The sequence below is a fragment of the Myotis nattereri genome, assembly GCF_964212035.1.
Source record: "Myotis nattereri genome assembly, chromosome: X".
Classification (NCBI taxonomy): domain Eukaryota; kingdom Metazoa; phylum Chordata; class Mammalia; order Chiroptera; family Vespertilionidae; genus Myotis; species Myotis nattereri.
The window spans coordinates 113,496,813-113,521,569 of record NC_138078.1 but is presented as its reverse complement, the minus strand read 5'-3'; the positions used below and the strand labels follow the sequence as shown (position 1 = coordinate 113,521,569).

General features: G+C 39.8%; 1 protein-coding gene across 3 annotated transcripts in view; it reads right to left on the bottom strand.

Annotated features, from left to right (window-relative positions):
- The window catches only part of GRIA3 (glutamate ionotropic receptor AMPA type subunit 3), a 341,900-nt gene that overhangs the window by 84,357 nt on the left and 232,786 nt on the right, over positions 1-24,757 (bottom strand). For all 3 annotated transcript variants that reach the window (XR_013997329.1, XM_081115181.1, XM_081115180.1), the window contains exons 6-10: positions 21,154-21,315; positions 16,385-16,552; positions 11,734-11,838; positions 9,881-9,988; positions 6,081-6,287 (exon numbers count right to left, since the gene is read on the bottom strand). Coding sequence is in view for 2 of the 3 variants with exons in the window: in XM_081115181.1 (XP_080971307.1) it covers positions 6,081-6,287; positions 9,881-9,988; positions 11,734-11,838; positions 16,385-16,552; positions 21,154-21,315 (750 nt within the window). In the remaining variant the exon portion in view is untranslated. The remainder of the gene's footprint in view (positions 1-6,080; positions 6,288-9,880; positions 9,989-11,733; positions 11,839-16,384; positions 16,553-21,153; positions 21,316-24,757) is intronic.

Below are 24,757 nucleotides of genomic sequence, written 5' to 3'. Positions count from 1 at the left end.
TGGGAGAAAGGAGGTGGATAATATACTGGGGTGTAATGCATAAGAAGATATTATGTTACCCGAGAGAAGAAGTAGATATGATCTGTCTTATCCCTATATCAACCTGGAGGTTCTAGTGGCCTTTGGCAGATATTTCCTTTGGAAATTTTAAGCATGTTGGAAAAGAAGTGGTGCAGAAGCAAGCTAGACAATAGAAATATAATTGCTGCATGTTGGGGACAGGATGTAAATTGCTTTATTGGCTGTACTGTATGGGATTTTACTGTCAGCAATTGTTAAGATCTGAAGAAAGGAATGTGGCCTATTTAAATCTGTGCAATAACAAGCAGTGTCACAATGGGATCTCCTCATTTCTTTATTCAGAACAGATGTCCCAGTCTGGATCTATTGGTTAGGGAGTGTCCCTGGATCAGAGTAAAGGCCTTGTGATATTAAATTTGGTTGGAAATATTTCCCCACTCTCCGCTCAGAGTGGCAGACTTCCATGTGACATTAATGCTCCTTCCTGGAGTTCATATGCATCATTTGAAAGAAAGGGGCACTTTTATCAAACCATCAGCCCTTCTGCCAAAGCCTAGTGTAATCACCTGAAGAATAAAGGAGAAGATTTGGCATCTGTTACTGCACCTTTGCTTCTCTGTCTTTTAGCTGGAAGGACAGATCGACTTTCTGTCTTTCTTAATGGAAAATGAATCTATCTTAGGATAGTGACAACTTAAGAGATAATTTCTTCTAGGTAGAGAAATGTCAGTGTGAATAATACCTATAAAATTGCCATTTGTCCTGGGAGTGTGAAAGAGTCTGAGGATGCCCAAGGGATGTGACCTGGAATCAACTGTTCCCAATCCCATTTTCATTCCCAAGCGCTCTGCTATATTTCAAGCCAGAGGTATCAATCTGGGCAGTAGTATGTGTGTCTTTTATCAAGGCAACTAACTGCCCCCCTACCCTCTGCCTTTATCCTTAGTTCTAAGTTCTAGAAACATAAGGAACATGGCAGTTGCCCACTGGGAGGTGTCCTTTTGTAAATTAGACCTCAATTTTCTTCCAGCCCTTTTTCAAACTCTCTTTTTGTGTTAGATGATATCTGTTCTCAAAGGGCAGAAAACTCGCAGCTGTCTTCATTGGGTTTTCAAATATTTCAGTGATAACTAAAGATGTATATTGTCTTGGAGGCCACAGATAAGTAGCATTAAATCTTGGATGGAAAAATCTTATAATCCAACTAGATTGCAAACCCCTTGAAGGCAGGTGGAGATGTTATAGCTGATATAACACCAATCTTTCCGTAGTTTCACAAGCTTAGTAAACTGAACTAGGAGTCATGAAACCAGAATTATGTAGTCCAGGTTCTGCCAAGGTGTGTGCTTTTTTTTTTTTTCTTATCACGATCCCTGACACTTTTCCTGTCATTCCTCTCCCACATCAGGCCATAGTTTCCTGGTTTACTCAACAGGAAGTTCTAATGTCCAGTCCTAGCTAGTCCTCATATTTATCTGTAAAGTGAATGAAAAGGTAGGCTAAAGGATGCCTAAGAACAATGTCAGCAACAAAATATTTTCAAACCCACTTTTAAAACACATGCTATTTGGGAGCCATAAAATCTTGTGGTTCTGTAAGTCATTTGAGTTGGAGACAATTACCATGTGGCAATGTTATAGACATACAGTTTGAAATCAAAACTGCTAAAAGCAGGTGGACAGTTTCAAGTCCATAATGTTCTGAAGAGCTTACACAATGGGGTACATTGTGTCCTACTGACATTTGTTTCAAAAATAGACTTCTTAGTGATACAAGGTGCCCCAATATCAATCTTGACTTGATTTTCTTTAAAGGAAAAAAGGACAATTTAGAAATCATTGGTAAAGAGGCTGATTGGATTATTTCTTCTTTATTAAACAATTCATTTTGACTCTTTCTTGAGACTTATGGCAGAAATCTCTTGCAATGCTTTTTTCTTCCATCTTTCTTTATTTAAAAAAAAATCTGATCTGTTTTACATACTTAAAGTATAAGAGAAAATACCCTAAGATAAAGCAGTGCCTATTTGTAAAGTTTTCATGTTCATTTCAAGAAATAGTTCTATGTTCTTTGTCCTTTTGCTTATTAAGCACTTAGGGAAGTTACTGGGGATTTTCTGCCTTTATTTTTCTTAAGTAGCTTGCAAGCCACAAAAGGAGACAGGCCTGCCAGAAACAAATTCCTGTATTTTAACTTTTCTCCATTTCTCCCAATGACAGAGAAGTTGAATACTCCCTCATGCTGAATGATTAAAATTTCTAAATGAAGATGAAGACACATTTAGCTTATGAGATCATCATCTTCCCTAACAGAGAGCTTTCACTCCAAACATGACAAAAACATCCATTTTTTATAGCCACAGGTTTTAGAGGAAAGTAAAATTTGGCACTCTACTCAAATGGATTGCTGTCATTCCCTGGAATAACCTTGTGTTATAATCCCAGAAAGCATCAGAAACTTGTTCTAGGTCATGGGAGAGAAGAGACCATTTCTATAAGCACCTTCCTTAGCTATATTGCTTTTTCTTCAGTAGAAAGAATTGGAAGGAAAAAATGGGAAGATTTCTCCAGGGGAATTTTAACCTATTCAGTAGTAGAGAGATGGATTACTAAACAAATAAGGAACTCTCTAATTCTCAAGCTCCCTCAGTCACACATACACAAATTGGAAATAGGAAAACAATGTGGAGATTAAGTGGGTTCAGTACAGAGGACATGCCAGAAGAGAGATCAAAATCCAGTGAGAAAGCTGGTCTTTGTCTGAACAGTGTCAGGAAATCTGCCTTGATCTACATCACTGTGTCTAATGTCCTGCAATGCCAGGAGGGCACTGAGCTATTTACAGAATGTGGCAGGTTTTCTTTTGAGAAACTAGAGAGCTCTGGCTATTGAGTCATGATGGGCTGGGAGAGTTCATGTCAGTTCTACTCTGGCCCAGTAGAAACTGACACTAAATTCCTTGCCATGCTTCTGTGGCCAAACACTTCTCAGAATGGCTAAGGCACCAAGGGCTTTTGCAATAAATCTCAACTATCTTTTAGGATAGGATGGGTCTGAAACAACACTTTGGCAGTATAGGGCAATGGTTGAAGAACAACTTCTTAATCAGAGACCTGGGTTCAAATCATTGGGTCACTACAAGATGAGTACCATGAACTCAATTTAATGAATACTGGCTGGGCATTACTGCATTCCAGGCATTTATTCATTAGAGCAAAAAGTAAGAGCACTGAAGACCTGTGAGCAATACAGGACCTTTTGGACCCTGAGTATTTGGAAAAAGAGGGACAGGGAAGTGAAGACTTGATCACCAACTTGTAAAATAAGAGCTTAAAGCTTGTTCTTAATGTCAAGACAATTCAGAGCTTCTCAGGGTCCTTGGAAAGTATGATAGGTATTATGTCCCTTGTTCAACTCCCTCTCTCTGGCATTAGAAGTTATTCTCTTTTCTATAACTGGGTTCACTTGAATCTCATCTACAACTCAGCCCTGCCCCAGTTCCCAGGACTAAGCTTTACCCAAGACAGAAGATAATTGGCTCCAGCTCCATAGCTGGGGGCTAAGGTTCAAACTGCTTTGCTGCTTGCCTGACTGGAGGATAGTGCCCTAATTTTTATACTTGAGGTCCAGTCTCATTTTAAGCCTTAATTCCCTTTCTGTGCCCTTATTTTTAGAAATTAGCTTCTGCCTTTGTTCTTGTTCCAGAGGACCTGTTCCAAAAACTTATTAATGACTAAGTTCTATCTTATGATTGAATAGCTACATCATATTCTTGCTGATTTCCATATTCAAGCATTAGAGTCCTTATACTGAACTTTTAGTCCAATAGGTAACCTGGATGTTTGCTTCTTCTTTTAAAAAATATATTTTTACTAAAGGCCAGTGCATGAAATTCGTGCACAGGGGTAGGGTCCCCTCAGCCCAGCCTGCACCTTCTCCAATCCAGGACCCCTCAGGGGCAGTCAGACATCCCTCTCACAATCCAGGACTACTGGCTCCTAACTGCTCACCTGCCTGCCTGCCTGATTGCCCCTAACTGCCCCTCCCTGCCAGCCTGATCACCCCTAACTGCTTCTGCCTGCCGGCCTGATCACCCCTTACTGCCCCCTTGCCAGCTTGGTTGCCCCTTAATGCCCCCCCCCGCCAGCCTGGTCACCCCCAACTGTCACCCCCGCCAGCCTGGTCACCCCTTACTGCCCCCCTGCTGGTCTGGTTGCCCCTTGCTGCCCCCTACCAGCCAAGTTGCCCCCAACTGCCCCCCTCTGCTGGCCTGATTGCCCATAACTGACCCCCTGCCAGCCTGGTCGCCCCCAACTCCCCCCCACCAGCTTGGTTGCCCCCAACTGCCCCCCCCTGCAGTCCTGGTCGCCCCACACAGCCTGCTGTTCAGTTGTTTGGTCATCCCTCACTAACCCCCCTTGCCGGCCTTGTTGCACCACACAACCTGCTGTTTGGTTGTTACTGTGACAGTGTCCTGGACAATTTGCATATTCCTCTATTATTAGTATAGATTGATTACAGAGAGGAAGAGGTAGAGAAAGATGGAAACATAAATGATGACAGTCATTGATTGGCTGCCTCTTACATGCTCCACACTAGAGATTGAGCCCATAACCCAGGTATGTGCCCTGACCGGGAATCGAACCGTGACCTCCTGGTTCATAGGTCGATGCTCAACCACTGAGCCACACCAGCCAGGCAACATTTCCTTCTTGAAAGCTATTTCTCAGTATATTCACCCACTAGACTCCTCTGTGTTCCCCTAACCGATTATCTAGACAGAGACTGGTCATTGCAAACAATCCTTTCTTGTTAAATTAAACCTTTGCTGCCACCACCTGCACTTGGGTTAGTTCTTCAGTAACTGGTTCATCCAGTGGGCTGTTATGGCCAGTTCTACTTTTCTCCATATGCTACACTAGGCAGCCCAAGATCTGATATTCCTAATCGGAGGCCAAAATCTTTTCAAGCAAAGCCACAGAGGAGCTCTAAAGACACTGCTGTACCCTTTTTAAAAGCCCTAATTATCAGTATAATTCTTTTGTACTTGGCCCATGGGCAAGTCCTTGGCAGAACCATTCTGTTCATTCATTAATTTATTCAACAAGTATTTGTTGAACTTACATTATTTGCCAGGCTCATCTAGTTGGGGCAGCTGAACTTGTAAATAGATAATTATAATACAAGTTCAAAAAATACTCTAAGGAAGAAAAAAGCAGGAGCACCTAACCAGACTGCAGGTAGGAAAATGGGTTTAGGGAAACTTCCTTAAAGAGTTGATAGCTCTGAGTTCTGGAGGACTGGTAGATGATGTTAGCTGGCTAAAAGACAAAGATGCTTCCAGGAATGTTTTAAGTGAGAGCTGGGCACCTTCAGGGAACAATAAATACTTCACTGTAGCTGGAACATTGAGTGTGAATGGTAAAGAGTACAAGATGAAACTAAAGAGGTAGGCAGGTGCCAGATTATAAAGTGCCTTATTTGCTATGCTAAGGAATTTGAATGTTATCCTGATTTTTAAAGTGGGAAATTATAATAATGTGGAGAGCTGATTTGCCAGGATAAGAGCAGAAGCAGGGAAACCAGTTAAATGAATGACAAATGGTAAGAATCTTAACTAAGTTGATGATGATGGGAATGAAGAGTGTGTCTAGATTTGAGAGACATTAAGAGTAGAATTTATAGGATACAGCAATTGAATAGATATGAGAGGAACAATGAGAAAAGAGATCATGTTGCTTAGGCAACTATGTGGGTAGTGATTCTGTTGCCTGAGACAGGGAACACAGAAGAAACAGATTTTCAATAGAGGGAAGACTGTACTTAATGTTGCCAGATAGATTTTCCCAATTCTACTTTCCTTTTAGTAATATAATCCTGTTGCCCAAAGGATACTATTGATAAGCTCCTTTTACAGAATTCAACTGTAGAAAACCATTTTTTTACAGACCATATGAAAACTATATAATTGGATAAACATTGCACTTGAGAATTAAATCCTCTATCTTTGTTAACTAGAAAGCATAGAAGTAAATGAAAATAGACTTGAAAAGAACTTACCCCATAGACAAGTTCTCCAACCATGCCATTCCATATTTTAGTCTCCGGATCCCTTGCACCATATTTCCCGTCGGCGACAATGGACAATTTGTACTTGATCCTTACATGTTTGGCTATTTCATAAGCTAAGTCTACACAATAGCCTTCATATCGCTCATTTCCTTCCAGTTGCTCATGGTTCTTCTTATACATTACATATGGTGATTCCTTTGGGACCAGAAAGAAGATCAAATGATTACTCCTATACATTTTTCTAAGAGAAGATAAACGTAATCATGAAGCTGCCCCTCCCCACCATGGTTATTGCACTTTGGTTTGTAAAAAAGAGCCTTTAAATTTTTTTTTTCTTAATAAACAGAAGAGCGTCAATAAGCCTATTCGTTGGGAAACATATTTCTTGGAGTCTATAACTAATGATTTAAGGAAGCAGAGAAAGATTTAAATTATTTTTGAGAGTTTGAAAGAGAGACCAGTTTCTACTTGTAAAGTCTTTGATTTACTCAAACTGGGTAGAATATTTTCCTTAGTTACATGAAGATGAACTGCCTTTGTCTTCTTGGGATCTACAAGGTAGGAACTATAGACAGCCCAGGGGTCAGGGTCTGTGGTTTATTCATTTTTATATCCTCACAGCCTAGTACAGTACCTATGACTAAGTAAGTATTTGATATGTATGTTTAAATGAAAGGTTAACTCCAGGCAAATCTCTATTCAATTAATCACAATTTCAGACCTACTGGCATACTCATTTCGAACTCAGGTTTGTACTTTAGTCAGTAGGAAAACATACCAGCTTTTAGAAACATTTTAAAACTAAATGAGAATACTATATCACCTTTAAATAGTGCTTTGAATTATTCAATTATTCAGAAAAGCTTTACATAGTGAATATTGCCTTGAAATGGTCTTATGAGAGAGGTAGGAGATTATTATTATACTAGTGGCCTGGTGCATGAAATTCGTGCAGGGAGGAGGGTGTCCCTCAGCCCAGCCTGCACCCTCTCCAATCTCGGACCCTTTGGAGGATGTCGACTGCTGGTTTAGGCCTGATCCCAGGATGTCCAACTGCTGGGATCAGGCCTAAACCGGCAGTTGGACATCCCTTTCACAATCCTGGACCGCTGTCTCCTAACCACTCACCTGCATGCCTGCCTGATTGCCCCTAACTGCTTCAGCCTGCCAGCCTGATCGCCCCCTAACAGCTCCCCTGCCGGCCTGATTGACGCCTAACTACTCCCCTGCCGGCCTGATCATCCCCAACTGCCCTCCCCTGCTAGCCAGATCACCCCCAAGGCTTTTATTAGTATAGATATGACCCTTCACAGAAAATTTCACTAACCCTGCTTTACAATAAGGGATTGACGATTGAATCATTGGGGCCAGGCACCAAGATTTCCTTTCTTTGAATAGTGGAGGGAATAATTATCTTGTCTTTCAATTGCCCTGAACATCAAATGAGATAATGACTTAGAAAAGCATAAATGCACCATATAAAGACAACTGTCTTTTTCATATACTGAAAAGACAATAAAGTGGTAAAATGAAAAACACTATTTTTATTCTCCCCCTTCCTTCCTTTACAGCCTTTATTTAAACTTTGAAATTTAGAAAAATTTCACTCCTATTTTCATTTCTTTACATTCAATATTATTTTGTATTAGTTTCAGGTTTATTAGTTACAGAATAGTGGTTAGGCCATCATATACTTTACAAAGTGTTCCCTGATATTTCCAGTACCCACCTGGCTTCATACCATCATTACAACACTGTTGACGCTATTCCCTATTTAAGTGACAATAGGTTTACAGGTTCCTTTCAATCTTTCTTTTGTGTTGCTTGCCCTTTTCTTTCTCACTTCTTCCCTCATTTTCTTTATATAGTATCTCAATTGGCCCGAAAAGCTCAGTGAAGGCACTGGGACACGCTTAACACATTTTACAGAGCAGGAAGCTGAGGCCAATTCCAGTTGGCTATGGAACTGGACTCCTCGCGCAGGAGCCCTCACAGCCGGCTCTCCGCCTTTCCTAAGGGACAGCCGCAGGGCAAACAGAACAAACCTCCCCGTGAGGCTGCCAAGCCTCATTGTCCAGCTCCTCTTCATCATGGATGCTCCACTTTCTTTCCTCTCCCCCGCCCCGCCCCATTCTTTACTGCCCCCCCCTTCTGGGGAGCAGGTGGTAGGCTTGCACTCACTGTGCAGGTGTGCATCCCCATGGGGTGGGTGAGAACTGGGGGCAGGGCGGGCGCAGACTTGTTTTTGGGCCAAGGTGGGAGCAGGAGTCCTGGCCTCTCAAGTGTGCAGGCCGCGGCGAGGCCCGGTCAGCGCCAGGAGCTTCACCAAACCGCCGCAGTGGGGTACCCAGCAGTGGGGCGCTCCTCCACTGAGGTGGCGCCGCCCCTCCACCCCTGCTTCAGGGCTGCGAGTCTGCGCCCCTCGCCCGGGCGTCCTTCCACACCTGCAGTCATCGCCTCTTGTTTCCCGGTCTTGGAGCCAATACAGAACCTCACTCTCTGCAGGCGAGGCAGATCCCCGCCCGCCAGCACCCTGCCCAGGCCTGAGCCCTCTCCAGTGCACCCCACCTTGGCGCCACTCTGGCCGCTTGGGCCGCCGGCCTCCTGGCCAGCCGCTTCGCCGAAGCCATGGCGCTTGCCCAGAATCTCCCATCAGGAGGAGGCCTGTCCGCGCGCCTGCAGACCCCATGGCCGCGGCTCCTGACAGCCGCTTTGCCAAAGGTTCCTCTACCTTCAGGCTCTCTCCCCAGACTCCCGGGAGCTTGGCTCCCGCGGCCCAGCCCTTCCCTGGCTCCCTGCAGCCCCGCTCTACTCAGCTCTCCTGCTGCCCACCTGTCAGGAAGCTGCCAGGAGCCTTGCTGCAGGCAGCATGGTTCTGGGGCAGGGGCTGGCGTTTGGGGAGCAGCTCCAGTAAAGTTCAGTAAACCCCAGGCCCTCAGCCCCTCCTTGAGCGGAGCCCAGGGCAGGCTGGGGGCCTGGGTCCGAACACTGCAGCTGCAGAGGCCCCGCCCACCCTGGGCCTCACACAGGGGTCCCGGCTGGGGGCGTAGTTTAGGTGGCTTGTTCACACCACCAAGTGCCCCCACAGCCCAGGGCCACACACAGGGCAGCTGGGGGCATGGTTTAGGCGGCTTATTCGTGCAGCCAAGCCCCCCGCCACTCAGGGCCCACACAGGGGTCCCGGCTGGCGTTGGGGCTTAGGCGCCACACAGGCCGGACAGCAGCTTGAGATGGCCCTCCCTGCCTGCAGTATGCAAATTAGCTGCCATCTTGGTTGGCAGTTAATTTGCATATCTCGCTGATTAGCCAATGGGAAGGGTAGCGGATGTACGCTAATTACCATGTTTCTCTTTTATTAGATAGGATTCATCCAATAAATTTAAAAAAGCACAACCTGAGGCTCAGAGAATTTGTGACATACAATGAAGCACAAGTTTACTAGTTTACCAGTAGTAGACTGGACCTAATATAAGAACCATAATCTAGTTTCCTTCACATAATGCTGTTTCCCCCACAATGAAGAATTAGATTTCAAGTCCAGATAAAGCATTGGACCTATAGTGAAAGGAGAGGGTAAAGAGGAGAATAATATCTTAAATTCCCATTATTTTAATTTTAAACATGACATTCAGTTCATAATGTCGGGATACTTTGAGAGGTTCCTAAAATCACCTGTTGGAATTTTTCACTGCTTGAACTTGAGGTCTTTCCTACTGGCTGAATAATGCTTTTCAGAAAGCAGAAGTCTTCATGTATAAAAAGCTCACCTACCATCTGTTCATACTTACCAGAATGGTAGTCACCACTATGGTCCGGTTCTCTGAGGATGCACTGTCATTACTGATTTGCTGATCTGAGAAAGGCACAAACCTTTCATACTCATTCCAGTAGCCAGCCTAGAAAGAACAGACATTTGACCTGGTTGCCCACTTTTCACTCAAAAAGCACGTGAAATTGAAGTGCTATTGTGGAATGAAAATTTTTTTAGTTGCTTTGATACCATTGTGATTAGCTAGTTATTAATAATAGGAAATGAGCATCCTGGCTGGTTTGGCTCAGTGGATAGAGTGTTGGCCTGGGGACTGAGGGGTCCCGGGTTTGGTTCCAGTCAAGGGCACATGTCTGGGTTGCAGGCTCGGTCCCCAGTGGGGGGGCGTGCGGGAGGCAGCTGATCAATGATTCTCTCTCATCATTGATGTTTCTGTCTCTCCCTTTTTCTCTGAAATCAATAAAAATATTAAACAAAGGAAATGAGCAAAAGGGACATGTGGGCAGCTTCACCAGGAAACTGCAATTTCACACTCCCCCAGGAACCATCAACCCATTCCTTGAGGCTTACTGGGGGAAGGGAATGGACAAAGGGGAAGATGGGCACATGCACAGTGAAGTTGGGGTGCCATAGGAAAGATGCCACAGGGGACAGAAATCATTAACCAGAGTTGGCAGGGCACTTCAAGCCCATGAAAATCTGGGAATACATTGTCCCATAAACACTTGGCTCTCTTGCACTTGCTGGTCTGACCCAGGGCTATGTGGACCCCACACATAGTGGACTAATGGACTGCAGTGAGAAAAACAAGCTAAGCTAGTCTGATGCTGGATTGGACACTACTCCAATATAGAAAGGAAACTTTGGACACTGCCTCTGATTCTAGCTCTGCTAAAGCTCCAGCTACACTTCTTCCTTGGCGGAACAATGGGAAATGGGGCAGTTGAAACTCAAGCGTTTAATCCCATAGAAATAGAGCTTTCTATAATACCACATCCTCCCGTGGAAGTCTCAGAAAATTCTTTTTCTCAGGATATGGCAAAAAATCCACCCCCATAAGCAATTGGTGGGGACAAAGACCTGTCCCACTGGTAACAGATGTTGTTCTGTCTTCCTCTGTCTTCCACCCTCACCAGGACCCCAACACGAACACACACATGGATGTGCTGATCCTTCATCCTGGGGGTTCCTATGCCCACATCACCATTACTGACATTTTGTAAAATAATTTAGCCCATGTAGGATGATAAGCCTTTTTTTTCTTTAAACTAATATAGCAGAAAAATTGCTTTGAACTGTAGGAAAGCTGGGATGTGGGTGCAGGAAACCAGTGAGTATACTGTAGAAATGACACAAGATATTTTATGTTCTCAGGTTTTATCAGATGGTTACTAAATCTCCACTTAATGCCTAACTCAACTATTAGTGTGATAGAAGCCAAGTGATCATTATAACATTTAGCTCTAGAGAAAGATTCTTTGTCCAAGTCCTTTTGGTGGGTAAGTTGACAAAACAAAGTGATAACTACTTTCCAGTTCTTTTGCTAAAACTGTATGTACCTTGGCAGTTTCTGTTCAACTAAAAACATGCTGTAAAATTTGTGACTCCTTTCCTTTATTTTAGGAAGCTATTAATAACACTTGAGTCAAACAGAACCAGACTCAGAGGGAAATACTCCTTTTAAACTGTGTAGATGGAACACTGTTCACAAGACAACTCTGTATCATATCTACACTCTTCGCTGAATAAAAAGGCAGAAATGATAGGTGGAAATTTGCTTTTTGTATGTTTTCTAAGACCTGTTTTCTTGCATCGGGGTGCTGTCACCTTTCTAAAAGACATTTTCTTTACATATGGGTTTTGGTTACTTACTTTTCGAGAACCAGTGACTTTCATTTCATACACATCGATAGTATAATTTGTTCTGCGTCCATAAGTGTCAAATTGGATGTTTCCAGTCATTCCCTGTACTTGCACCTGGTATAAAGGAAAATATAAAACTTTAAAAGAGCACCACATTGTTGCCTTCTAGGTCCCTGGGATGAGGTCTGCTGACAGATCTTGGAGTCTTGGAGAACTTTTACCTTGAATCATTGAGCCATTTTTCCACCAGATCATGTCTAGACAGATCTTCATTTTTCTCCCCAGTATTTTCTAGATATACCTTGTAATTATGAAGCTTTGAGTAGGTGTGATAGGCAGTTACCTAGATGATACAGTGAGGGCCCTATCACTACTTTTTCAGGGGCCTGAAATTTCCATTAGTCTCTTCTTAAAGGAGTAGCCTGAAGAGTAGTCCTAACAAGGGTAATGCTTTTTCTAAACTGTAAGTTCCTTTAGGGCTATGGCTTATCTTAGTATTCCCAATATCTGAACATAAACTGGTTTCATAACAGGGCTCTAGAGCTCCTGAATTCATATCCTAGTTTCATCACTTATCAACTGTATGTCCTTAGTACATTTTTATGTCAATGCCCTAGTCTGTAAAATGTGAAATCCTAAAAGTACCTATCTTTTTGAGTTGTTGGGAGGATCAAATGAGTTATACATATGTAATGTTTAGAACAGTGGCTGACATGTAGTAAGCATTGCAATACATGCCAGGTATATTGATAATTATTATTCATCAAAGTGAACTTAGTTCCATTTCTTGAGAGGGTTACAAATTTACCAACTGCCATGGTAACAAGGTGAGTTTTTCCTCTTATTTAATTTATGCCCAGCTGTAGATAGGTAGGAGAGAGTTAGGCCATGGAGGGATAATCTTTACATTGATGAGATTGGTTTTAAGTCTAAGGAATCAGGATTATGGAATGCTAGATAAGAAAGCTAGAGATACTGGAACAGTCTGGAAACCTATTTGGGATGCCAAATGAAGATTCACCTGTGCCACAATTTTTTCTGGATCTGGGCCCAGTATTATGCACTAACTAATAAGAGACCATCTCTGCTGGGTGGAGAGATTTCCTTACTTAACAGTTCAGCGATACTACATGAAGACCCTCTATAGATATAAGTCAATATTGTTATACCCTTGAATTGCTCATTTGGTGAGTAAGGGTTAAGGAATTTGCTTTAAAGAAAAAAGATATGTCTCATTTTCTTAGGAAGAAATAATGGAATACTTTTTCTTTATTTTTTGTTAATTCTCACCTGAGGATATTTTTCTGTTGATTTTTAGAGAAAGTGGGAGGGGGCGAGAGATAGAGAGGAAGGGAGGAAGGGAAGGAGGGAGGGACGGAAGGAGAGAGAGAGAGAGAGAGAGAGAGAGAGAGAGAGAGAGAGAGAGAGAGAGACATTGATGTGAAAGAGACACATCGATTGGTTGCTTCCTGCATGCACCTTGACCGGGGTGGGGAATGAACCTGCAACCCAGGTACAAGCCCTTGACTGGGAATCGAACCCAGAAACTCTTCAGTGCTCAGGTTGATGCTCTACCACTGAGCCATAGCAGCCAGGACTGGAATACTTTTTCATCACTTATTTGTCATAAGTGACATGCCGTTAAGCACATCAGAAGTACTAATAGGCTTGTGCTGCAGAAGGGAAAATTGATGGCAAAATATTAGGGACCATTGTTTTAAAGTGAAGGGGACTTGTTCACCACCAATAGGAAACTGGAATTCCTATTGAAGGAGAAATGCCCCAAAATGACTTCCTGAAGACATGATGATTGTCCTACTGACCCAACAAACCTAAACACTATTGTCAGCTTAGGCTTACAGAGAGGGTGATGTCACACTTCAAGTTAAAGGGTCCTTTGTTGAGATAGAAATTGCTTATGTAGTAGAGTGAATCTGGTGCATTCTGTGATCTATGAATGGTTCTTTACAGTCTATTTTGAACATTGAATTCTAGGAGAGGATATAGGCAGGACAGAGAAACTGGCATAGGAACTTATTAAGGAAATTCTCCATTACTGAAAATAGCAAACTTTTCAAGTCTCATTAAAATTCTATATTTCTAAAGACCCAGCCTATTTAAACATGATATACAAATTGGACAACAATCTAGATATGTCCAATAGATTTCATACCCCACGATTAGAACTTTTGATGAGCAGAAGTAGAAATTGATTCCCACTCAGAGAGAAGTCTATTTTTAAGGATGTGAATGTAAGTGACAGTTTCCCATCATCCTATCATGGGTCTTTTCTTTAATTCTTCCCACCCCTGTCTCAGTCTATATTAGGTATTTCTCTTCTGGGTTCCCACTGCAACCTCTGTAAAACTTAAAATAGCATTTTAATCATCTATGTATTTCCATCCCTACTATGTTGGGAGCATCTCAAGATGAGAGACATTCTTTTTCTGTGTTCTCAGCTCAAATGGGGTAGAGCAGGTGCCCAGTAAATGTTTACTGAACAAGTGGACAAATCTCAATGACTGAACATTGTGACATATTTCAGTAGACTGGGCTTAGGCAGATCTTTTTACTATGTCAATTGTGAGGAGAATGATTACGCAATTTGCAAGTGGCTTTAAGTTCTTTAAAAGCATTTGGTTACACATTAACTATTTAAATGTGAGCTCCCCTCATCTTATTTCATGTTTGCATACTAACTTGGAGCCTGATACATGGTTGTTAGTGCTCAATAAATATTTACTGAATGAATAGTGTGCTTATTTATTCACTAAAACAGGCCCCAGAGGAACCTCTATCAGGCAATGCTTTTACCAGATTTCTGTGAAGGAAGTGACTGATTTATTGAGCAACAACTATGCACTAGTCACAATGAGGGATGTTTTTATATCACACATTCTCACTTTTAATTAACCCAAATAAAATAAGATTTCTTTTAATACAATAAAACCTTTTAGTATTTCAGATCATTCTCCCTTGAAGTTCCTCTGAATAGTGGAGTTTTACTGAGCATTTATCACGAGGGTTCATCCACTATTCAAAAAGGTTGATACTTTCCAGCCTCTGGAGAAATAGGAAGAGGCTGGCCTGTAGAAAGAGATAATCAAAGAGAGCCAGCTAGACAAATTCTTTTGGTTGAGTGTTGGATCATTAGGGCCTGGGGAGAAAGGTTACTTACCTGGCTTATAGCTTGAACTTTATCAGTGAGTTAGACATGTAGGAACTATTTGTGCAATAGTATAATTAATCTTTTTTTATTAATCAAGTTAATTTCTTGTTCTTCATTCTGGTAGCCTGTTTTCTATTTGGGTTATATAGCTGTTTGTGTCATAAGTGGGGAGTCAATTGGAGATGCTGGAACTTGCCCCTTGAGGTTTCGTTGCTGAAAACTCCTTTTGATTCACTCTGAGTTTTATATTTCACTCATCATTATGTTTCACCTGACAATACAAATCTTGTAACTGCTACGAAGGTTGAATTTAATTAACTGCTCTTCAGAATTGTGCTATGCTACCTCCATAAAATGACACTTAGGGCATTTGTTAGGGAACTGACATAATGACATAAAAATATGCATGATGAAAGAATGAGTCATATCTCTTTCTTGGAGAAAGACCCAGGGGCTACTAACCCCTTTTGATTGAATGCTCCCAACTTGGCAAACTTAAGGCAGCAGTGAGAGCCAACTACACAAAATTATGTGTTATGAGGCCATTATAAAATCTTTGTTTCTGGGTTGTGCACAGAATTATCCAACCATTGCCGATCTCTTTGTTTATTTGGATGTCTCAAACATCAAGACAATTAAGTAGAAATAAGAAAGTCTTGTACTCTCAAAGGCTCATTTTAATGCATGTAGGCACATGTAGCATAAATCAAAATATTCAGAGAAGAGCTCTTACTTGGAAAACTGCAATGAGTGGGTGATACTGGTCCTAGTGTAAATAATGGAATCTGTTCAAAGAACACTGCTTGAAGCCTTAAATGACCTCCTACCCTGTACATACCAAAAACAAGTGACCTATTTGACTGTCTATCCATTGATTTCTTGTATTTTTATTTAGTCTTTTTTTGCGGGGCGGGGGGGGGGGGCATTGGGGAAAGCCTCTTAAGTAGTTCTGGAAATGGATCATATTCCTGTGTTTCACCATGTAGAATAGTATAAATAATCTTTTGGCAACAGAAATACTATCACACTGATGTAGTCCAAAGTCCATCCAGGCTAAACATTTGTCTGGTGAGATAGAGGATGTTGTTGTCTTTTGCAATGGTGCACCTTGAAGGTAGGAGCTTCATATAAAATATCTCAGTTCTCCTCAGTAACATATTTCTGGAAAGTTTGAATATTTTGAAGTCATTTATAATGCCAGCCCACAACTTTTGACAGTACTGAGTTTGATTTAATACCTATAGTGTGGCACAGAACTAAATATTCATTTGTCCCAAATTTGCCATTTTTCAAGCTTCAAGGGAGAAACTTCTAGTTTTGGATTTCTAGATTTTGATGAATAAATATACATGCTTAGCTTTCTGCACACTCTGACATTCTATAGACTCTGATCCTATTCCTGTTAGTGTGTATTTTCTCAAGATTGAGGTCTCATTTTTCGTGTGTGTCTTTATAAGTTTCCCCACCCCAATAATCTTTTGTGGTCATTACCATTTTCAGAGCTCTCTCGATATCAATTCCTTGACTCCAGGGCACAGCAGGATTTGCTAAGCAGTCTCCAGCACTGCCTCTCCGGGACACATCCACTCGCTGCCTCCTCAGATAGCGGAAAGCTTCTGCTATGACTAATATTGCATCGTGTGTCAACGCAGATGTATACTGAAATGGATGCATAGAAAACAAGATACCATGATAAATGATGCCCTTGAAACTTGACTTCTTTCTTATCATTTTTGTTCATCCATACCTCTAGCTTTACAAAGCCACCCTTTTAATTATTTGAATCAAGAGATCTCTCTGGACAAGGCCGACTTTGATTCATTCTAGAATAATGTTTCCTACCTCATGTGTGCACATGTTAAGATTACTAAGATCGTATGGCTCAAGGGAATCTTTCTCTTGTTCTTAATACAGTATTTCATATTGAGTGAGTGACTACTAAAAGGTTATATCCTTTAAAAAAAGAAAAACATGTTAAGTTAAAGGATAGTGTATGTAGAATGGAGAGGAAACAGCATATCCTAAAGCAAGACTGGGTTATTGCTGTTTCTAATAGAAATTTCAGATCTGGTGTTTACTTAGGGGAAAATGAAAATAGCTAAGTTAGACAGCTTGAAATTAATTTGGAGGGAAACATTAATCATTTCTGTCTGGACCACATTTCTGGTGAACTAGGACCCCTGGCCAGCAATAAATCAGTTTTTGTTTCCTGGGGGGAGCAAAAACTAAAGCTGGTTTTTGATTGTAGAAAATTACAATTGTTACTGAGTTTTAAATCTGATAACATTGATAATTCACAGGCAATAATGCATGATGTTACCTCTTTCAGGCAAGAACCCTTACTTTCTATTCCTTGGATATAATGGTATGCATCTATTGGAATTGAGGCCAGTTACTTAAAACAAGGGATTGGATTATCTGCGATTTGACATGGTGGATAAATGAACCAACATTTGATTACAATAAGCTGGCCCCTGTTTTGTAGAGGGTGACAAATACTGGTAGAATATATAATTCTGTTGCTTTTTTAAAAAAATGAAACAAAATGTTCTAGGGAGTGTTGTATTATATATAGTACATCCAAATACAATTGGGAGTGAATTCATTGTCATCTTTACAACTATCAATTTACTTTTCTGACTTTTTCATGTCACTGTTCTTTCTGGAGCAAAACATCAAGTATGACTATAATAGGGGGCATATGTTCTTTTCATGAAAAAAAAAAGAGATCTTTATGTCTTCCCATCTTAGCACTCCATAAAGCCAACATGGTGGTGGTTTTACCCCAGCTGCCTTTCCAAGCCATGCCAGAAGAGCTATTTAATATTCTACTGTTTCAGCTTCTACTTACCAATGTGTGAGCATGTAAAAAAAGCCCACAGAGGAAACATTCATAACATATAGAATAAATTAGGCATCAGGGTTTTAATCTCTAGATAATTGTATTTCCTAGTAAAAAAAATTGCACTATATATATATATATATATATATATATATATATATATATATAAATTTCTGAGAGGAAGGAAGAGGGAGAGAGAGATAGAAACATCAATGATGAGAGAGACTCCTTGATTGGTTGTCTTCTGCACGCCCCACAATGGGGATCGAGCCCACAATCCAGGCATCTGCCCTAACCAGGAATCAAACCTCCTGGTTCATAGGTCTACACTCAACCACTGAGCCATGCTGACCTAGCTGTACATCATTTTAATTTTTTTAAAAAAAATTTTAAATATATATTTTATTGATTTTTTACAGAGAGGGAGGGAGAGGGATAGAGAGTTAGAAACATTGATGAGAAAGAAACATCAATCAGTTGCCTCCTGCACATTCCCTACTGGGTGTGTGACCACAACCAAGGTACATGCCCTTGACCGGAATCAAACCTGGGACCCTTGAGTCTGCAGGCCGATGCTCTATCCACTGAGCCAAACTGGTTAGGGCTTTACATCATTTTTTAAAAGTGGGCTTTTGTCTGATTGATATAGAGAAAGGTTTCTTAATGACTAATACTAAGCAAAAGTAATCTGAAAGTTATAGCCATCTATTTAAATATTCCATTATCTTAAGTTATTTGAAGAGTTTTACATGTAAGCCTTAACGGGTTTTTTCAGCAGGTTTGAAGAACTTTACATTATACACACCAGAGCTGAGATTGTTTTCCTTCTCTTTTGTACAACTTCTAGAACTTCTGAAGAGGCATAAATTACTCTGTAGTAGGCTTTTCATACTTTTACCCTGGTCCACTTTTTTGTGTGCCTGACACATTTTAGGTACCCCCTTAAATATTGAATAAATAAAAATTTCTTCTCTATTACCTGCTAAATATAAGGATGGCAAAGCAGCATATAGGCAGTTTTATGAAAACTTAAATTTGTATGAGCTCGCCTGAATGTAGTGGATGGATTTTGTACATAGAAAATATTTGAATCATCAGGGAAATGCAAATTAAAACCACAATGAGATATAACCTCATACCTGTTAGAATGGTATTATAGAAAAGACAAAAATAACATGTGTTGGCAAGGATGTGGAGAAAAGGTAACCCTTGTGCACTGTTGGTGTGAACATAAACTGGTACAGTCATTATGGAAAATAGTATGGAGTTTCCTCAGGAAATTAAAAATAGAACTACCATATGAACCAGCAATTCCATTTCTGAAATATTATTGACTCATAAAAAAGAAGGAAATCCTGCTATTTACAACAACATGAGTGCACCTTGAGGATCTATGCTACGTGAAATAAGTCAGACAATGACAAATACTGTATGATCTTATTTATATGTGGAATCTAAAAAAATCTGAACTCATAAAAATAGAGAACAGATGGGTGGTTGCCAGAGGTGGGGGTGGGGGTGGATGAGGGAACTTAGTGGAAGTGGTCAAAGGGTACAAACTTCCACTTATGAGATAAATAAGTCCTGGGGATGTAATGCATGGCATGGTGACTGTACTGTATTGTATTTTTGTAAGTTGCTAAAGGAGTAATCTTAAAAGTTCACATTATAAGAAAAGAATTGTAACTATGGTGGTGATAGATGTTAACTAAATTTAAGGTGGTTGGTAATCATTTAATAATATACACGTATAGAAAATTATTATGTTGTATACCTAAAACTAAAATGTTATATGCCAATAATGTCTCAACTAAAAATATAAAATAATTATCTTTTATTTATTTATTTATTTATTTATTTTTAAAAATATATTTTATTGATTTTTTACAGAGAGGAAGGGAGAGAGATAGAGAGTTAGAAACATCGATGAGAGAGAAACGTCGATCAGCTGCCTCCTGCACATCTCCTACTGGGGATGTGCCCGCAACCCAGGTACATGCCCTTGACCGGAATCGAACCCGGGACCTTTCAGTCTGCAGGCCGACGCTCTAGCCACTGAGTCAAACCAGTTTCGGCTAAAATAATTATCTTTAAAAAAATTGACTACAAAGGATTCATCGTAGGGATTGTGACCATATTAACAGAGACATATGAGGACACCTGATTTGACCATGGGACAGAATGTTTTGAAATGGGACTTTCCTATAAAAACATGGCACATATAGTTTAATATCTACAGCACAGAATACCACTTAATTAGTGAGTGGATTAAATGAATAAAAATTATGTTTAACTCCAACTTTTCTAGAGCATACCAATTACATAAAGTAAGGTCCTACCAGTATTATGTTCTGACGTGACCCATTCAGGGTGGACCTGCCTAAGTGATACAGAATGTATTTCCTGGTCTGTATCCCCATTTTTCTCCCTCATTCTGTTTTTGCCAGGGAGGATTTGAGGATGGGTATCTTGAAATCATGAGAAAGGAAATATGCCATTCCCCCATCTTTCCTTGTTTAGAGAAGGGTCTTCACTATACTTTGACCCTTTGCTTGATCACAGAAATCCCACAGCCATAGTACATATATATTTTCACTATATCAGGAAGGAAGAACTAAGGTTAGTTTCATACTTGAATCAATGCACAGAGGGAATGGTTACTTAAAAAACAAGTTAAAAATAAAAATAAATACATTTGAAGGATACTTTGTGTAACATGAATAACTTTCCTCTAATTTATCTGTTTTAGTTCCCTATTTTTAAATAATAGAATTTCTAGCCTAGGGGAACACATATGAAAAATGTACACTGTAAAAAAAAAGAAAGAAAAATGTACACTGTAAGCATAGCTTTCTACTTTTAATATTCTTGATTTCATAAAAATGAGCAACTTAGGTAATCTAATTATTTTTTAAGATACTTTTTTTGCAGGCAGGAAAACATTTCCGTTCAATATATGTATAGGCAACACATACTCTGTATTAGAGGCTAACTCACTTGAGTGTGCTGAAATTCATGAAACTTATTAACACAAAACAATCACATAAATAATGTAAAATCTAATTTTCTGCTTCAGATTATCAATTTTCCTTAGCTATTCCCACTGCTCCAAACTTTTGTCTGACTCCAGTTCTTGTTATATTTTAAATTGTTATGAGCATATTATAAATGAAATTCATTACAAAATTAAGTTAACATTCTCCAACACTGGGTTTTAAAAAGACCTACTTTTTGATTGTATTTTTATTTGGGAGTTTAGTTTTCAAATGCAGCAGCATGACCTGCGGTTGTGTTTTAGCATCCTTAAAACACTTTGAGGGAAGACCACTTGATCACAGGATGGCTGTAAATGTATAAAGACCATACTGAGATGCTTTGAAAAGCTGGCCTAAGGTGTCTACATTCTATGGTACATTACCTTTAGTGGTGCATTCTTGGCTTCAGGGAATTCCCTTTCATCCAGCCTCACCCAGCGCTGTATGAACTGCTGAACCATAGGGTTTTCATTGTTGACAATCTGGAATCCTGTAATGTTTGCTCCTCCATGCATGACTCTTTCTAGCAAAATGTCGGTAAAACCCTAAAAAGAGATAGAAAAGAATCATGATTATAGGACGTTGAGTTTTTATTTACAGTGTCTGTTGATTAGAATGTGAAGGGGGGAAATGAAAGTTCCTTCTCTAGGGTCACTCTTTAATATAACAATGAAGAAAACCCTGGACACAGTGTTATATGCCAATTATATCTCAATAAAAACAACAATGACAAACAAAAAACAGAAAACCCTGGATATGGACAAATTCTTAAGGTACTATGTCTCTGAAACTACAAGCATTCTGGAGACGATATGCATTCTTTCATTTTAGTGACTGTGTGTTTATTTAGTGTAGCTGTGCCAAGGACAAACATATGTGCCAACTTCAAGAAGATGTTTTGATTTGTTTAATTTACCTGTATAATTAGGGTTTCTTTATTGAGTACATATACAATGCTTCATGTAACTGGACAATATTGAAAAAGTTTGACCCCAACTAGAGGAATGAAATATTTTCTTCAGCTTAACATGCCAAACACAGAAGATTGCTTTAGATTCTAATGAGGAGTACTTTCAACATTTGTGACATAGAAATACCAAAGAGGAAAACTGATTGTTTGGTTGTATATGATGGTACAAACCCCAAGGTATGTCTCACAGGTGTGTATAAATGAGTCTTTTTTTTTATCTTAGAATTTATATTTTATTTTTTTATTTTTCCTTTATTTTTATTTTTATTTTTTTTTATTGCTTAAAGTATTACAAAGAGTATTACATATGTCTCCTTTCCGCCCCCCCTGCCCTTGACAGTCCCCTGGCCTCCCCTACCCCCCCAGTGTCTTATGTCCATTGGTTATGCTTATATGCATGCATACAAATTCTTCGGTTGATCTCTTACCCACCCCCCTCCTCCCCTCTCACCCTCGCTTCTCGGCCTTTTGGCTAAGACCAAGTGTAGTATCTGTTCTTACCAGTTTAATATAAATGAGTCTTGACATCTACTTCACAGCACCCACCATTTTCTTCTCTTGCTTTGGCTACAGTCTAGTGTCTCTGCTACCTCAGCCTCCTGATGGAATCTCTTCAGGTTCACATCAAGCCATCTCCACCTGGGCACCACCAGTTCTACTGGGCATTGCTATTTTCTAGGAATCCTCTCCCAGGAATTGCACTATTTTTGCTGGATACCTGTCTCTTGCTAATTACTGCTGATGCATTTGAGTCCTCAATGGGCTGAAGCCAACATTTATATTCGTAAAGAAATGAGGAGAACTCTTCCTCCCTTCTTTAGATTCTCCTTCCCAACATTTTAGTATAAGGTTTTCAAATATACAGAAAAGTTGAAAGAACAGTACAGTGAACATCCATATAGTTACTTCTCATATTTTACAATTAGTATTTTTCTATTTATTTATCAATCCATTTCATGTTTTGGATGCATTTCAAAGTAAGTTGTAGACATTTCTTTCTTTCTTTTTTTTTTTTTGCTTTAAAAATTTTTTTAAATCTTTTTTAGGAGGAAAAATCTAGCTTACAAGAAGAGTATGCAAACTTAGCAGTTAACTGAAATTAAAGATGTTCTAAGGGTCTCTTAACCCCAGTCATAACCATCTTGTAATATTTTTTTGCTTTTTATAAAATTTAATAGTTATTAATCACAATTCATCAATTTACCTGTGCCAATTTTGCATTTTCTTATATTTATAGTTTTATATTAAATCATTTCTCATATCCAGAAGTCAGATATTTTCTTTTTTTTTAGGATTTTTATATTTTTATTCCATTTATTTTTCTTTCAATTACAGTTGACATACAATGTTATGTTAGTTTCAGGTGTACAACACAGTGATTAGATACATTATCTCATTTAATCTTTTTCTAAAATTGCTTTTTGATTAAGGTATTACATATGTGTCCTTTTCCCCCTATGTAAACATTTACTTCACAGCAAAAGACTTCTGCATGCTGATCATTAACTAGAATTCAATGTTTGTTTGCAGTTTCCTCCCTCCCTCCCTTCCTTCCTTCCTTCCTTCTTTTTTCTTCTTTGTTGAGTAAAAATTACATTCAACAAAATGCATATATATATATGAATATATATATATATGAATATATATATATATATATATATATATGTATATATATATATATATATATATGTATGTATTTACATTTTCAGTTACAGTTTATATACAATACTAGAGGGCCAGTGCATGAAATTCGTGCACTCGGGGTGGGGGAGGTCCCTTAGCCCGGCCTGCACCCTCTCACAATCTGGGAGCCCTTAGGGGATGTCTGACTCCTGACAGGGAGTGGGCCTAAGGCTAAGCCATCAGTCGGAGATCTTTAGTGCAGCTGCGGAGGCAGGAGAGGCTCCTGCCACTGCCGCTGCGCTCACCAGCCATGAGCCTGGCTTCTGGCTGAGCAGCACTCCCCCTGTGGGAGTGCACTGACCACCAGGGGGCAGCTCCTGCGTTGAACATCTGCCCCCTGGTGGTCAGTGCGCATCATAGCAACCGGTCTTTCCGCTGTTTGGTTGATTTGCATATTAGCCTTTTATTATACAGTAGGTCCTCGGGTTACGTCAGAGATCAGTTTCTATGGTGCGATGTAACGCGATTTTTGCCATAAGTCAGAACCCACTTAAATAAGCACCTACGTCACTCACATGGAGCACATACGCAGCAGTAATGAAGTGAAACAGTAAAAAAAAATTTAGAAGAAAGATAATTTCTGACGGTTACTTGTGGTAAATAAATAATAAAAAACATAAAGCACATATGTACATACATCGAAATTATGAAACTTTTTTTTAATAAATACTCTAAATGGGAGATGGTGATGCAACCACGAAATGACATACATTGAGTCCAATGTAATCTGAGGACTGCCCGTATAGGATTATATTACTTTCAGGTGTACAGCATAGTGAATCAACATATATATGACTTACAAAGTAATCACCTTGATAAGTCTAGTACCCACCCAGCACCATACATAATTATTATCCTTTATTGGCTATATTCCCTAAGCTGTACTTTATACCCCTCTGACTATTTTGTAACTGCTAATTTGTGTTTCTTAATCTCTTCCCCTTTATCATCCATCCCCTCAACCTACAACCTCATCTGGAGACCATCAATTTGTATTCTCTAGCTACGAGTTTGTTTTGTTTGTTTATTTTGTTTTTAAAATTCCCCATGTACGTGAAATAATATGGTATTTATCTTTCTTTTTTTGACTTATTTCACTTTGCATAATGTCCTCTAGGTCCATCCTTGTTGTTGCAAATGGCAAGATTTCACTTTTTGTTATGAATGAGTAATATACCATTGTACATATGTACCAAATCTTCTTTATCCATTTGTCTATTGATGGTCACTTAGGTTACTTCCATATCTTGGCTATTGTAAATAATGCTGCAACGAATATAAGGATGCGTATGTTTTTTTTCAAATTAGGGTTTTGGATTTCTTCAGACATATAT